This window comes from Colossoma macropomum, unplaced genomic scaffold (assembly GCF_904425465.1).
Source record: "Colossoma macropomum unplaced genomic scaffold, Colossoma_macropomum, whole genome shotgun sequence".
NCBI classification, from domain to species: domain Eukaryota; kingdom Metazoa; phylum Chordata; class Actinopteri; order Characiformes; family Serrasalmidae; genus Colossoma; species Colossoma macropomum.
Genome location: NW_023494803.1, coordinates 25,141,635 through 25,158,123, shown reverse-complemented (window position 1 = coordinate 25,158,123; position 16,489 = coordinate 25,141,635). Strand labels below are relative to the sequence as shown.

General features: G+C 37.3%; 1 protein-coding gene across 2 annotated transcripts; it reads right to left on the bottom strand.

The window, feature by feature from the left end:
• Positions 1 to 272: 272 nt before the first annotated feature.
• ganc (glucosidase, alpha; neutral C) lies at positions 273 to 15,076 on the bottom strand. Of its 2 annotated transcripts, none has more exons than XM_036593442.1 (24): positions 14,961 to 15,076; positions 14,720 to 14,782; positions 14,487 to 14,589; positions 13,648 to 13,775; positions 13,346 to 13,522; positions 12,971 to 13,010; positions 12,803 to 12,869; positions 12,607 to 12,703; positions 11,239 to 11,419; positions 10,708 to 10,852; positions 9,717 to 9,952; positions 9,466 to 9,592; positions 8,737 to 8,816; positions 8,471 to 8,614; positions 8,287 to 8,383; positions 8,082 to 8,183; positions 6,328 to 6,571; positions 6,165 to 6,229; positions 5,959 to 6,035; positions 5,786 to 5,860; positions 5,020 to 5,133; positions 4,220 to 4,332; positions 2,548 to 2,648; positions 273 to 751 (listed from the first exon to the last, which is right to left on the bottom strand). In XM_036593442.1, exons 1-24 carry the CDS (start codon positions 15,008 to 15,010, stop codon positions 645 to 647), a joined length of 2,733 nt encoding a protein of 910 aa, XP_036449335.1. In that variant the 5' UTR covers positions 15,011 to 15,076; the 3' UTR covers positions 273 to 644. The 2 variants fall into 2 exon arrangements, with proteins under 2 accessions (XP_036449335.1, XP_036449336.1); XM_036593443.1 differs by having other exon boundaries at positions 12,989 to 13,010.
• Positions 15,077 to 16,489: the final 1,413 nt, after the last annotated feature.

Sequence of the window (16,489 nt, the reverse complement as noted above, 5' to 3'; positions counted from 1 at the left end):
GCAATCTTAGCAAGTCCTCCTTCACTGGTTTAGGATTACAGCGTATTGCATTTCATTAATCTCAAACTGTTTGTGCAAATTCACATGTGAGCAGGTTACAATACATATGAGCAACATGTCATGGGGGTCTTGACCACTGCCTACAACACAGAAAGATAACAAAGACTGTCTTTTGTTAACCTAGTACATAGTCCTAAAAGGTCAGTGACAAAAACACCTCTTTGATTCCAGGGTCGGCTCTCAATGTGCTTATGTAACAAAACTGTTGTGGATTGTAATGATTGTTTTTTTTTATTGCTTAATGTTACAGCTTCTTTTTGTCATCAATATTAGAACACAATTAATGCACAGGGTTTGAATTTATGGGCAGACATTAGGATTAAGACAAAACATGAAAGAAACAAACAATAAAAGAAATACACTGCTGCATTTCAGCTTTACAAAATGTACTTTTGAATAGTAATTCATTTTAAGTTACACTGCCATTGCTGATCTCACATTTATATGCATTCGTCAGTCTGAAATTATAGTTCAGTCCCATCACGTAAAAACATCATGCACATCAAAGCTTTTTTGGACATAAAACATTAGAGCAGATTAAAAAAAGCTGTTTTCCAGCACTGTTACCTATTACAGCACTGCTGCTATATTATGATTTCCCAGTCTGTGTGTATATCCAGGTTCAAATCAGTTAGCTTCAGCATAGCTCGCTCTGGTTCAAACTGAAACATGACCGTGGTCTTCCCTGCAGCTAGAGGGAGAGAGAGACTGGATTACTACAGATAGAAAAAAAGAAACTAAAAAGTCTCAAAACACTGCAAAACCATTTACTGTACATTCATAGTTTCAGCATTAAAGGGTCCATATCTTGGATTTTTCTTGTATTTTATTTTCCCCCTGAGGGCCATATTTATATGGTTTTATGTACCAAATACAGACATAACTTATTACATGACCACTTTCCAACCTCTCTTTATATCTCAGAATTAAACAAGCTGTCTTTGTTACAAGCAGTAAGCCACGAGAGGTTGTGCATTACTGCGATTTTATCAGGGAGGAGTGTGTTCTTAAACACGATGCAAAGCAGAGTGCCTAAAACTCCTTTCACCGTGACAAAATCGCACCAACGCACAGATTCATTGCTTTTATAAAACAGCGGCCGACAATAAAATAGGACAAAATACACAATTTTTCAGAAAATGTTATTATTAATAATAATTCACATAAACAAAAATTCCGTCTAGAAGGGTAGTTTCCAAGAGTATGGTATCGTTGCCAAGCAACCATGGATCGGTGAATGCAGAGAAAACTTTTGGTCGGCCCATCACTTTATATTGCAGTCATTTCATGAACTTTTTAAGTTTTTGTTGTATAACAATGAACATATGATAACATAGCACTGTTTAATGCAAAAACCTTCGCTTTATAAATTTATATATTCTTGGTCACCAAATTACCAGCACAAGTCTTATTAAGCCCCAATCCAAGGGCGGCCCTCTTCTCACGCTAGGGCTGAATCTCAAATGGCTCCCTGCTCCCTACATAGTGCACTACATTGGAATTTAAATACTGGATGCTGCACCCCAACAGTACATAAAATAGCTAAAAAATAATAATAATTTGGGACATATCCATACTTCACAAATAGTGCACTGTTTGGCTGTAGAAGCTGGAATTTCTAAACTTCCATAGTTAGCACACTATTTAGGGATTAATGAGCCGTTTGGGACTGACTGAAACACAGACATTTGAAGCATGTAAGCCATTCAAGTGACTTTCTTTAGACTTTTATATTGCTGTTTTAAAGTGAACCTTATTGTAAGTACTTTAATTCAAGCCAGTGGTATTAATGTTGGAGTTGTTTAGGCTGTTGGCTATCTTTTAGGCTGTTAGCTACCTGACCAGCCTAGTTCTAGTTAAGAAAATGCGTTGTAAGCAATCAATGTAAACCCTCAGTGTAAAAAAAAACAAACAAACAGGCTCTTACTCATACGATATACTTGGTGATCCATGTGAGCAGCATTACAGTCAAAGATTTTTCGTGGCATGGTGTGGCGCAGTAATACAGAATTCAGTTGCTGTGAGGAGGTTGGTGTGTGTATATTGTGTATTTTACAATAGCTTCGAGCGTGGCTCAGCCAATCAGATTTTAGGAGCGGAACTATCCGTTTTATAATGTGCCTTTAAGACCAAAATAAGATAAATGACCTGTGTGCTGATTGGCTGTCCTGTGTTTATAACTTAAATGTGAATTGGTGAGGCTAAACTGCTGGCTGAATAAGTAGATATAGCTAAATTAGTTGTTCTCTTGACATCCCAGAAAGATATCTTACTCCTTTTTGTCAATACAAAAGGGAAGGAAACTTGATTTTCCATAATATAGGCCCTTTAATATTTTCATCCAAAATAATTACAAACTTACTTAATAGGAAAAGCAAACACCATAAACAGTATATTCTGATTAAAATACCAGATTAAAAAAACAACAAAAAACAACAAAAAAACACAAACAACTGTGATGTCTAAAATAATATGGGTAAGTCTCACCTGAGTTTAGAGTAGGTCGCCTGCTAACTTTCTTTTGACCCAGAATGACCACTGACTCCAGTTTGCCATCTGAGATGAATTCGCCTTCTTCAGCTGCACAGCTGGGTATAGAGTGCTCAAGTGAAATTGTACTCAGAACTTCCACAGCACAAACCATGGTCACATATACTTTGCATTCTGTGATCAACATTTAACTTCCAAATTGGTGGCCTGAGCACTAGGAGGACCACCAAAAGTTTGGGAGCACGGGCATGTTTTCTTTGTGGCTTTGCACTAACTATACATAATTACATATTTAGACATATTTAGACTACAGCTATTCTGTATTGGTCCTGCGAGTGAAATTTGTCATTTTGCTGTCAATTTAATGCCCAGTCTGGGAGCAGCACAGCACCGCTGGTAGAGCAGCGCCACGGGCACAACCAGGAATACCGTGGGAGTTGTAGGATTTGAACCCTGGGATTTGGCTTACCTCTCCTACCACTAGGCTACAAGCCACTCTGTAACATGCTACTGGCTGGGTGTTCTGCAATCTCTAAATAGGCTAAAACTGGTTCAGGAAGCAGCAGCTTGTGGGCTCATATTACTTTGATCTTATTCAGTTTGCACTGGTTTCCTGTTAAGTTCCACATTAACTACAAAGTCTTACTTATGACATTTAGAGCTCCTAATGGCTTTACTCTGGCTTATCTCACTGATCTGTTAAAACATTATAGCCTGTTCAGACCACTTTACTCAGCTGAAGCCAGCTTACTGAAATGCCTACAATAACTTACAGCTCAGCTGGTGGAAGATATAATTCATATGTAGTTCATAAACTCTGGAATATATTAGAGTGGATAACAGGTGTTTTTAAATTCAGATTAAATTTAATTAAAATGCCTGGAGTATTGTGTCTCATTGTTTGTAAATGTGCTGTTATGACCATGGTATTTCAATGTTTTACTTATATTCTTGTGTAAAGCACTTTGAGACTTTATAACTGAAATGAAAAGTGATATATTATTGTTGTTGTTGTTGTTATTGTTGTTAATAATAATAATAATAATAATAATATAGAAAGATATTCTGATTTTGCAATTTATTTTGTAAAAAAACTGAAGGAATAATGACATCTTGGGAATAATTATACACACTAAACATTTTTAACCAGTGTTGTGATGTCAGCACTAACAACCTAATTCATACCACCTCCAAGCCTTTGTAATATATAATATAAAAAGTACTATAACAACAACACAACTACACACACACACACACACACATATACATATACATACATACATACATACATACATATATATATATATATATATATATATATATATATATATATATATATATATATATATATAAAAGGTGTGTGTGTGTGTGTGTGTGTGTGTGTGTGTTCCTGCTGCTGTAATGCTGCAATTTCCCTCATGACTAATAAAGTTCTATCTATCTGTTTATCTGTCTGTGTCTGGCTGTCTGGCTATCTATCGTAACACTGTCAGATCATTTTTATAATTATTGTCATTAAATATGCCAAACATCAAATTCTTCTTCAAAAGGAAGCAGGGTGTCTCCAAACATTTAATGGGCACTATAAATAATTAATTCTATAGAGTACATCATAGATATAGTACAATAAAAAATACAATGAGAAAAAGTAAAAAAGGAGAAACTTTACCTGCTAGTAAGTCTGCCAGACTGCAGAGTGAAATTCCGTAGGCTGAATTGCTTTTTGTCCCTGTAGTTGAAGGAATGACCATCATCCAGGTACAGCATACCTTCAGCATTGCCCTGTAGGGATAGATACTCATCAGTTTAGGAGTAAAGCAGACTGGATTAAAAAGCTGTTTGAACTCTTTTGCCCAAGGAACAGTATAAAAATTCATATCATAATACCAGTGACAAAATGATCACAGTTTTCAGTATTATCGCGGTATTGATAAAATAGTGAGAATTAGAAATCTAGTCTGCGATACATTCAGAAACTTTGTTGTTCCCCTTTTTAACTCACATTTAATCTGCTCCCAGAGCACAAAAAAAACACACTATTAAAGGAGAAGAGTAGAGGGCAGAAACAGACTTTTTCTTTGCATTGGGATTAAAGCACTAATTCATGGTGAAATAATTTCACCACTGGTATTATATTGGCCTTTTAACTGAACCTCTTAAATGTCTTTATAACACCAAAAAATACATAAAATTGACCTAAATATAAAATAATCATAAGTACTACTGCAGTTTACTGTTCATTCTATGTAACTATGCACTGTCCTGGTGCATAATTTGCAGGGGCACTGAAGCAGTAGACTATTTACTTCAGCCAAGCACTTTTTAAAAGCTGTACCATGTTATCAGGATTATTGAAATTTTAAATGATATGATTAACACTGGGTTGTACACTACAGCATAATGAATAAAACTGTGATGATCCTATTCCTTTTATGTATTTATCATGATCTGGCCAGGAAGGGTGGTCACCTCTGAGTCCAGGGCTACAGTGAGGGTAAAGGGATGCAGCTGAAGTTCAGCTGTGCAAGAGCCACAGCCCGTTCTCCTGGACACCACTGTTCCTCCCCGCTGGAACAAAGGCACCTAGCATAGAGGACATAATACAAATGCTAAGAAAATGCCAATCCAGCTATTGGTAGAAAAAGAGATGCTGATTAACAATGAATATCTGTTGTGAGTTGTTTTCTCTGTGGAGTGTGGTTTGGTTTGTGTGTGGCCACAATAGAACAACTGCTAATTTGCAGAATTATAACTGACATGTCTCTTAGCCAATCACAATCATTTCTAAATGTTCCTTCTTCCTTCAAGTGCAGGAAAAACTTCAACAGAACTCCTCAAAATAAACCTGCAGTGAGAACAATTCTAGCAGTAAATTAGTCAGAATTACCGCAGTAAGACATGTGTTACACGTGTTACTGAGGAACGCACTATGCCTGACACTCGCTTTAAGTACTATAACACCAGACAACATTTTTTCACCAGAGAGGTGAAATTTGCATAGTGTAGTGTTAAACAGGCCTAAATGTATGTATGTGCTGAACATCATATAAAATGTATTTTTTTTCTGAAAAATGTTTCAAATGTACTCCTCTGTGTGATACTGAATGTTCTAATCTGTTTGCACAAGTGTTAAGGATGCTACCAGGTAACCTTTACTGAAAGGTCGACTGAAGTAGCACGAATAACTAAAAGGAGCAGGACATCCTCACAATTTTGCAAACAATAAATTACTCACTGTCTCTAAAGTCACAGGAAGAGTCAGAGTCCCACCTCCTCTGTGTTGCTCACCACTGCTTACATTATACCACAACTGCAACACAAACACACTGCTTTGCTCAGACATCCTTTCAGTGCATTGCAAAACAACTGACATCATTCATAAGGAGCACCATAGAACTTGAGGCTGACCTCATCTGATCCTGGCAGTAAAACCTTGACCTCTGTGACGCCTGGGTCAGTTACAGGACAGGCAAGGAGAGCACTGCCTAAAATGATAAAAATCTCATTGATTTAAATCCAAAATTAAACAAAATGCGGTAAATTAATTACACACAACAATAATACTACTGAAATTAGCTTTGATATTCTGACAACTCTGGCATTCTCATATTTACCAATCATGTACTGGTTGTCCATAATAAAGGTTTCTGTCTCCTTGGGGAATTCCACCCATAAAGGTCTGTAACAAACATTAGAATGAATTTCACTGGCTCATAACAGCTAATCTACAGTCAAAAACCTAATCCACTCCACATTGAAGGATCTAGACCCCTGTACCTGATGGGCGGTAAGGCTGAGGTATGGGCAAGGTGAAAGAGAGTGTACCAATAGGGCAGTAAACAGTATCTCTGCTGGATTGCTGATCGCACTGCTGAAGTGACTGCGTCCCCAAACAGCCATGGCTCACGCCTCTTTGTCTGTTTAGCTGAGTGACCTCTAAAGAAGGGCTGCAGAGCCCCTGCCTGGTACCAGCGCACCAGCAGTTCAGGGTCAGGATCCAGCCAAAAACCCCCTACATCAGCTACAAACACAAACATATACACACACACACACACACACACGCAGATATATATATGTGTACACACTCACACACATACATTTGTGTGTGCATATATATGTATATACACATTTATTATGTTTTAATTTTTTTTTAATATCTAACAGTATGCTGTATCACTTATCTATGTTCCACTCTGCTCTATATCTGGAAATTAGCTGCTGAGTTGAATCAGGTTTGAGCAGAGAAACCACCAAACTATGCAGAAATGCCCTCTAAGACCCACAGTGCTGTGCAAAATTTTGAGACTAACCCTCATTTATTTAATTTTCAGTCAAAATGGCCACTAACTCCATAAAGCACAGTTATGTACGAGTTATTCATTTTCTCCATCAGAAAAGGCTGAAACATATATTTAACAGAATAATAAAACAACAACAAAATACAATATCTAAATTTTCAGTATTTGGTGTGTGCCTTTACTACAGCTTCCATTCTTTGAGAGGTTTGGCTTCAATATTTCAAAAAAAAAATATGCAGGGATATGTTTTTATGCCTTCAATGCAACAAGTTGGTTACATTTTCTGCTTCTCATGATCCAAGTAATAACAAACACGTTCATGATGTTGATGTTCATCTCTCAAAGACAAAAGCTGTACTGTTTATCTGATGATGACAATCAGATACCCGTTTTTCCCCACATATTTTCCTTTGACTTTTCCCCTCCTTGTGCATGCAGATTATCTTATAACAAATCTCCTCAGAAAATCTCATGAAAAATTAATAACTTATAATTAACAGCTGTCTCTGACTTTTGTGCAGTACTGTACAGTTTCATGGCAACTACCAAATTATTCATAGTACTTACTAAGTAATAAGCCCTAAGATAAATAACTGAGTACATCTGAACTTGCAGATTACACTATGGCAATGTTTTTCTGATTGACTGTCCTGCTGTTTCTCTAAGTGAGATCACAATGTTGCCGACCATGTGTTCACCAGAAAAAAGAAAGTAAGAGCTTATTACCTCCTCAGTTTACAATGGCTTTTTATTAAGTTCCATTTTGCCTACAAAGTCCTGCTTATGACACTTACAGTGTTCAAGGGCCTAACTATGGCATATCTTGCCAATTTCCTGAAGTACTATAGCCGATCCAGTCCTGCCTCAGCTAAGCCAGGATTACTGCAAACTCTGAGGATCACTTACAGCTAAGCTTTCTCTTACATAGTTCCTAATTACTGGAAACTGAGACTCAGTTTTCCATGATTCAGACTAGCTTCCTGTTTTCAAATGCAGATTAAAAACACATTTACTTCAGCTAGTATATATCTCGTATATTGGAATTTTTATTCTTTTTTCCTATAGTTTGTACTTGTGCTGGTATTTCACTTGACCCATAATGTTTTATATTTCAACACTTGCTTATGTTCCTGTGTAAAGTGCTTTGAGATCATCTAATCAGATGAAAACTGCAATATAAATAAAGATGAATATTATGACCATTACAACAAATAGCTGAAGGAATTTACTGACCACCACTAAAATGTATTCCAGTGATACTCAATGACAGCAGCATGGGGATTGAGATCTTCAGATACTCCCAGGTAGCAACATTGTCTCCTGTCCATACTGCACCTGTGACAGAATTGTATAGATCAGTACAGTGTACTGTATGCTTACAAATAATGAGGAGGAGATTCATGTACAGTTTTATTATTTCATGTAGACTTTTGCTTACCCATTCTTTGAGACCCAGCAAAGAAGGAGCGGGAAAGGACGAATGGCCTCTCCAGTCCACCAGAGCGAGTGATTAAACCCTCAACAGTAGCCATGTGCTGCAGAGGGAATATTGTTGCTTTACATGTGGTGCCTTTGAATCCTCACAAATGCAAACTCTAAACAGCTTTTAGGGCTGCTCTAACCTGAAAGAAGCCGTAGAGGTTGTGCAGATCTCTGTGCTCCCAACCTCCACAGTGTACAGCGTCTTTAGGCATTGTCTGCTCAGGACCATTGAAGACTGAGGGTTCGTTCATGTCATTCCACACAAACAACGACTCTGTAGACCCCTAACACAGACAGGCATTAGGCAGTGGTCACATACAGAGCAGAACTTGAAAACTAGTCCTTTCTCTTAGGTATACTTCAAAACAAATGATTGAAAAGTCTGAACTATTTCTTTCACACTCACTTTGTACTTGTCAAATGAAAACTGTCTGGCATACCATGACCTTGTCCTTGAACTACTGAAGTCCAAGTAGCAGGAATTACCTAATGATAGACAGCAGACACTTCAGCTAAGGAACTGCATTCAGTGCCCCATACATAATGAAACTGATAAACAAAATGAGGCTGATAAGCCTACAATAGGTATGTCAAATTTTACATTGTTGCCCCAAAACAATAAAGGTATTGTAAAAGTAATTAAATGGGAATTCCATCAGTCTTTCAAAATTTCTCAATAGTAGAGAAAATATGCTGCCTCGGATTTCTTTACAGTGGAGGTGATAAGAACCAGGGGTTGCAACGTCTATGAATATAGCCATTTTATTTACTATCTGAAACAACCAGTGTATCTACATGTGTCTTCTGGATTTTTACATGTAATGTTGATAATGGTAAAATAATCTTATCTTAAAAAAAAGGTATTATTTTGACTGCATGTACTTCTCAGTGGTTTTTATCATCACCACCGTGAACCATTCAGACTCAGCAAGATTCTCTAGAATGGAACCCTTCACATCAAACCAGTCTGAATTACTCTGTTTATATCTTACCAATAAAATTACGCAGAATTTTATAAATATCAGTGGAACTCCCACTTAAAGGTTCATTACAGAAACGTTACTGTACACAGAAAAGAAAGAGTATCAGGGATGACTAAATTGGAAATCATCATTAAGATAATCTAAAGTCATACCTGGCCAGCATGTTCCATAGTAAACATTGCCATCTCTGTCCTTCACAAAATGCTCACCATCTCTGGCCGCAAAAAAGAAAGGCCAACGAGGATCAGCTTTGACATGGGGATCATTGATTACCACCAACTAGGGTGCAGATAGAACACATTATGGCAGAAACAATACAAGAACCTCAGGAATATGTATGGGAAACAAACACACTTTGACTGATGCAAAACTGAGCCACTGCTCTCAGCTTTCACCTGCTCACCTTCCTTTTCTTTCTCTGCAGGTGGAGCTGCATGTCTGCTGGGTTGGGGAAGAGCTTGGAGTCCCATGTGAAATAGCGTTTCCCCTCAGTGTGATCTATGTCCAGCCAGATCACATCATAAGGAATGGCATGGAGGTCAAAGCCAGCATCCACAGATTTCACATCTTCCTCATCCTCATAGTTCCAGCGACACTGATGATAGCCCAAAGAAAAAAGAGGGGGCAATGCCTGGTATCCTATCAATAGAGAAAGAAAGCAAACTGAAAATAAACCTACAATGTACATAAATAGACATCCTACACATATGTTACTGACATTAAGATGACTCAGGTGAGACTATATCACCCACGAGAGAAATGTGTCATTCTTTCTGTGGAAAAACATTGCCTACACCTTGCTTGACACAAACACAGGACACAGACACAGAATACCACTGGAAGGAGCAACAAGCACGACAACATACAGCATGGGGCATCACTAGTCAATATCTGATATTTAACACAATCATTTGGTAAATGTTCTAATTTAACAATTTTTAAAACAACTTTTCTGATGAACATTTTTCGCCATACTCCAAATGTTATCAATCAGCCAAGACATCTCTGGTGTCTAGTTTGCTTAGTTTTGCACTGAAGCTACAAGAATAATATATAACTAATAAGCAATCAAAGCTCATATCCACTAATTAGCGCTGTGCAAACTGCATTCGTAATGCATCATTCATTTACTTCAAACTGTTTTGAGTTGTTAAGTAGTCTCAAATAGATCTGCTTATGTGGTTTCTGAGTCTGTATCATACTTATACAGCTAAAAGAATGACACAGAGTGTCAAAAAAACTATATATTCAAGACTTGGGCCTTTAAGCACAGGTAGAAATAAGCTTGCATTACGTAGCCACATAACCAAATATATCTTTAGCTGACAGACTTCATTTTTTTGCCAAACTATCATTTACATTTACATTTAATCACTTTAAGCAAAGGTGAATACCTGTGAGTTGAGCATACTGGGAGAACACTTGGGCTGGTGAGGGTCCCAGCAGTAAGAAGCAATCAATCTGTCCACTCTCCGACACCCAGCTCACATTAGTTTCAGTACTGATCCTGTTTCTCTTCACTGGTGGACCATTCTCTTCCTGCCAAAAAACACCAGGAACATATAAATAATGAGAAAGGGATCACACAACAAACTGATCTCTATTTTTTTCTTCTGTTCTTCAGTTTTTATGCAATCACCTGTAAAATCAATCATTTGTTAAGACTGAGGCTCATTTGACATACTTAGAAGTACCCCTAGTGGCTTATAATGGCATCTTCTCCATTCTTGCACTTAGCATTTTGGCCAGCAAAGTTAATTTAAAATGTTGCTGGCTTATTGTTATTGCCAAATTATGTTATTGAAAAACTCAATACTCAATTCTCAGTTATAGAGAGAGCTCCCAAAAGAATAAAAAAGTGGTCTGGCTGTTTGTAGTTAATGACTTATAGAGAGGCATTAGAGTATAAATAGATGGAATCATACCTCCTCATGGTTTGAATATTGGAGATCTACCAGAGTCTCAGAGGCGTTTAGCCAAAACACGCCAAGCGTTCTGTCTGGCTTGTGAGCTACCAGGAGAGGAACAGAGCCATAAAGTCCCAGCCTTTTGTTTATCTCATAGCCAAATACATCCAGGTTGTATAATCGATATGGCTCACTGCCACTGTAAAATAGACCAGGAAGTGAAGTTAATTAGTTAATATATCAGCTTACTATGCTGTACTACAGTATTCTCTTGGCTATATATAAACAGCTTCCAGTAGTTATGGCCAATGACATCATCAGTTTAAAATTTTAGAACTAAATTTGTTCTAATATTCTCAATTCCAAAAAAGCTGGGGCAGTATGTGAAATATTAAGAAGACAGAAAGCAGTAATCAGTAAATTCAGTTTGACCTGTATTAAACTGAAAACAGTACAATAGATTGTTCCAACATATGTAATATCTTCCAGTGTGAATGGTTCACAAAAATGTGTAGGTTACCAATGCTATGGCCACCAATACATCCCCATACCATGACAGACCCTGGTTTATGATCTTTACACTGGTAACAATCTAGATAGGTCTTTTCTTCTTTGGCCTGGAGAACACAACTTCGATTTTTTCCATAACCAATCTGAAAGGTTGACTTGTCAGACCACAACATTCATCTCCAGTGTCCATCAGGCCGTTTCAGATGAGCTCAAGCCCAGAGAAGTTGGCAGTGTTTTTGGACGGTGTTGACATATGGCTTTCGCTGCATCTAAAACAGTTTCAACTTGCATTTGTGCAAGCCCATGTAGTGACAGACATCTAAAGGATCGAAGGACATGGGCATTCAGCTATGATTTTCGACTTTCGGCACAGATATTTCTCCGGATTCCTTTAATCTTATTATACAATGCACCGTAGAGGACGAAATACCTAAATTCCTTGCAGTCACTTGTTGAGGAATGCTATTCTTAAACTGTTTGATTACTCACTGACACATTTTTTGGCTAGCCTCAACTTATCTTTGCTCATAACGGGCAAGGCCTTTCTACTTTTATATTCGAGCCTGACAGCATCAATAGCTTAAAATGCTTTTTTAATAGATATTTCATGACGTTCCTAATCCTAAATTGCCCCATTCTATTTTTTTTGTGCTGCAGGCATTAATTTCAGAATGAGTGTATATTTACAAAAAAAACTCAAGCTCATAAAAATACTACATGAATTGTCTTGTCTTTGTGCTGTTTTTTATTAAAATACACGTCAAAGTAGATTTACAAATCAGTTTTCTCTTTTTCTTTGCATTTCACATACTGTCTCAACTTTTTTGGAATTGAACTTTGTAGCAGACAGACATGAACATCAAACCCCAACTCTACCTGGTGTCCTTCAACCGGAGAGAATCGGCATGCTCAGGAAGACCATACACATTAGTGAAACCATGCAGGCTAAGGTCAATACCCACTGAACTGGGACCTGTATGACGAATGTTAACAGTAATACATTGTTTTAGCTTTATAATGCTGTAATGCTGAAAGAATACATTTTCATCTGCATAATCCTTGGCAAACTCACCATTTGCCTTGATGTCCTGAAACTGTCGAAAGTTCTCTTTCCACAGCCCTAAGGGATCTTCCTCATCCTGTGAAACGAAAGAACTGGATTTTTCGACCACCTTCACAAAGCATGTTTCATCATGCAGCAATGAAGCAGTATTACAAATGTGTCACTGTGTTACGTAACAGTAAGTGAGAATCTTGCCTCATGTGAACTTGAGTATGGCCTGGAAAAAGTCAGGAAAGGGTTAGTGTACAAAATTTAAACATTTGTTTTATTGCTGTCATAAAATCTTGGAACTATTTCTGTTTTTTTGTCCTTTACAGAAGTTCTTACCATTCGTTAATATAACATTAAATTTCTATTTCATCTCCCCTGTGCAATGGTTACATGTATTTTAAGTTAAATTGACAAATGTTAAGAACTTTTTCCCTTCCCCATGTATACACCATTTCAGAGACACAACATTTTCTTATGACAGTGATGATATCTAGCTCTGGATTATTTTCAAATTAATATATGGAAAATACAATATGCTTACAATATTCTTTTTCCAGTTACCTGGTTGGATCCTGCAGTGTCTCAAAGCAGAGTCTACCTTTTGGATTGAGTGTGACAATCACTTCTTCCTCACAGAAGACCTCTAGGCAAAAAGGAGAAGCAGAGACCTGGACCCGGTGCTGTCCTGGACCCCAGGTCAGAGATACACAACCTGCTCTCCTCCAATCAATTCTCAATCTGCCAAGGAAATAACACTCATGGGAAGAATTTCTCCAAAACAGGGCCTGCAGGCTATTTTTAATATATGTTCTTCATTAAATATGTATAAAAAGAAGTGCTGCCATCTTGAAATCAGGACTTACTGCTCATATCTTGGTTCTCCGACCAAAACATCTACAACCTTATATCGAGGTTTGATAGGCTGCAGCTCATCAATAGTAAATCTGACAGTTCCATTTTGAACTGGCCATATTTGTAGAAGCAGACGTTCCTATTAGATACAGAAAGATTTTAGCGTCAATGTCTTGCTCACATGTTATCTGAAAACTTGCAAATGCAAACAAACCAAACGCTCAGGTAAAGTTAAGGTACTTTCTACGTATATTCAAATTATTAGGCAATTTGGTGGATGAATAAGACGAAATCTGTTAACTTTACTATTAGACAAGCATACACTACGTGTCCGAAAGTATCCACCCCTTCTAATCAGTGAATTCAGCTACGTTCCCTTCTCCTTAGAAAAGCATTTCCAGTAGAATTGGACGCTCTGAAGCAGCCGTATATGAGCCTAAGGTCAGTGTGCCCAATGCCAAATGTCAGCTATAGGGGTACACAGCCCACAGCTTTGGGCTGTGAAGAAGTGTAACTGGTGTGATAGAGCACTATCAAATACCACTGAATATCAGAGCTCACTAACGCTTTGAATGCAATCGAATCCTCACAGTAACGTCCAACATTTAGTGTAAAGCTTTCCCAGAGAAGAGGTTCTTACTGCAGCAAAAAGGAGGGAAACTTCTTAATACCCTTGATTTCAGAAAAAACACTACATGAGCAGGTGTGTACAAACTTTTGGACACATACAGTATTTTACTCTATTGTTCTGTTTTGGCAAGCATGCATTAAATGTAGTGTAGAGCCTCAGAGTTCCATTTTCTGCCCAGTATTTAACAGCTAAAACAGATATATTCCACCAGAGAAATACCTTAGACTTTGCTTCAAAGACTTCCAAACTCGCTCCTTTTTCTGTCAGTACTAAAGTATCCAGAGAGGCACAATACTGCAACCCATGTTTGGCTCTCTGTCGCCTGTTGGCCAGTGTAGGTTATTTAATCCGTCAATCAAGCATTTTATTAATCAGTGAATCATTTACTTAACTAGTATATACAGTTTACAGAAACATCGATACACCGTTTTTGTGATGTTTGGTCAGCTTACTTGTAAAACAAGATGTGGTGAGTGCTCTTAAACTTATCTTCACCTTCGTCGCCAGGCACGACGCTGAAAGGCAAAGAAAGAAGATCAATTATATGTGACAAATGAACACCATCGAAATGTACCAGGAAGAGTAAACAAGCGGTTTGCAGCACTACACACACTACTCGATGAAAACTACCATTATAATTAATGGATTCTGTGCTCACAACTAACTGGGTTCACCTAAAAAGACTTTTCATACCTTCCAAACAAACCTCCTGTAACATTCTTCTTTATATTCTTGTCCGCCATACTAACGTCCCGAAAGTGTTTCGTTTCTTGTGCACTTCAGCTCGTTGACGGTGCCTGAAGCGAGAGGCCACGCCTCCTTTGACTTCAGTCACTAGTATTGGGAAAACGGATCGGGTAGTCCATGATCTGAGCTCTGATTGGACAGTCTTGTGACAGCTTAGACAATGCTATATGTCATTACACTATATGGCATATCGGGGTCGTGTTAAAATATGCAGACTAAACAATGTATATAATATATTTTTTTTTCTTCTTTCGTTTACAAATTGATAATATAGTTTATTTTTGGGTAGACTTTGCTCAGCAATTTTTAGGCAACTTTCTTCAATGTCCTGACTCAATAGTCTGTGCAAATGTTACAATTATTTTTGTCATTGTATATATCATTTACAAAGATTAAAGCAAAAAAATGCATAGAATTCAGTCAGAAATGCCACTTATTATTTTTATTATTAATTTATCAGACTATACATCAATTTGTGAACATTATTAAGGAATAATGTAGCAGATTACAACAGCGCAAAAGGGAGAAAACAGCTTTAAGCTAATTTAACGATAACGTTAACTGATTTCAAATATGTAAACAGGTCAAACGAAGGAGCATCAAAGCTGCTATGATCTACGAATTTCATTAAATACGTTGGCAACCTGCAATGCTCCAGACCTCACTAGATTTAGCAGAGATTCTCTAACGGATTTAGCCTGTTAAAAACCTTTATGTCAGTGTCATATGTCTGACCAGCAGGGAGCGCCACTGTAAGGCCGTCGACGGTCTCCGAGACAGCCGAAACAGCCCACGTGCACCAGCGAAACGGAATGCACGTTCGCGTTTGCGTTCTGTTGCGAGGGGTGATCGGATCGTGAACGAGCAAGCGGGGTCCGACTCCTAAAGGAATCATTCTGCTGAATAGGCCCTTTTAAATGAACCGATTTATGAGTTACGAGTCATCTTTTACGACATCTAAGTGTATGTGTGCTGTTACAGACTAAAGACTTCAAAGACCCATTTCTACAATTAAAATCATAATATTTAAATATAACTATATTAAAATATAAATATATAAGTTAAAGAATCTCTTGGAATTTGTCTACATTTTCTCTCTGTAGACAATGTAGGATGTATTCATACTAGTGAAATCCTTTTAAAATGTAAGAATTCAGTTTTCACCAGAAAGAAATCAGTTTGAAAATAGTAATTAGAATAAGTAAGAAGTATTAATAAGTAATAAATAATAACTAGAATTTCAATATGTCAAAAATGTTATTTTTACTTTTGAATTAGCATGTATTAAATGTAATTCATTCTAGTAATTTTGTACTTTCATTAAAATGATTTAGGAAAAGTTATGAATTCTTACTAGTGAGAGTCCTTTGTGCTAAAATAGTATTCCTTTTAGTAAACTTTTTTTTTTTTTTTAGTTTTATGATTAGCGCTCATACATTTCACTTGTTTAAAGTGAATTTCTGACATGAGTAATT

Coding starts and splice junctions, on each gene's coding strand:
- ganc (XM_036593442.1), bottom strand. CDS start 15,010: ATGGCGGACAAGAATATAAAGAAGAATGTTACAGGAGGTTTGTTTGGA. Junction 9,953..10,707: donor CCAGTATGCTCAACTCACAG/GTATTCACCTTT, acceptor CTCTATTGATAG/GATACCAGGCATTGCCCCCT. Junction 6,036..6,164: donor GGACAACCAGTACATGATTG/GTAAATATGAGA, acceptor TTATCATTTTAG/GCAGTGCTCTCCTTGCCTGT.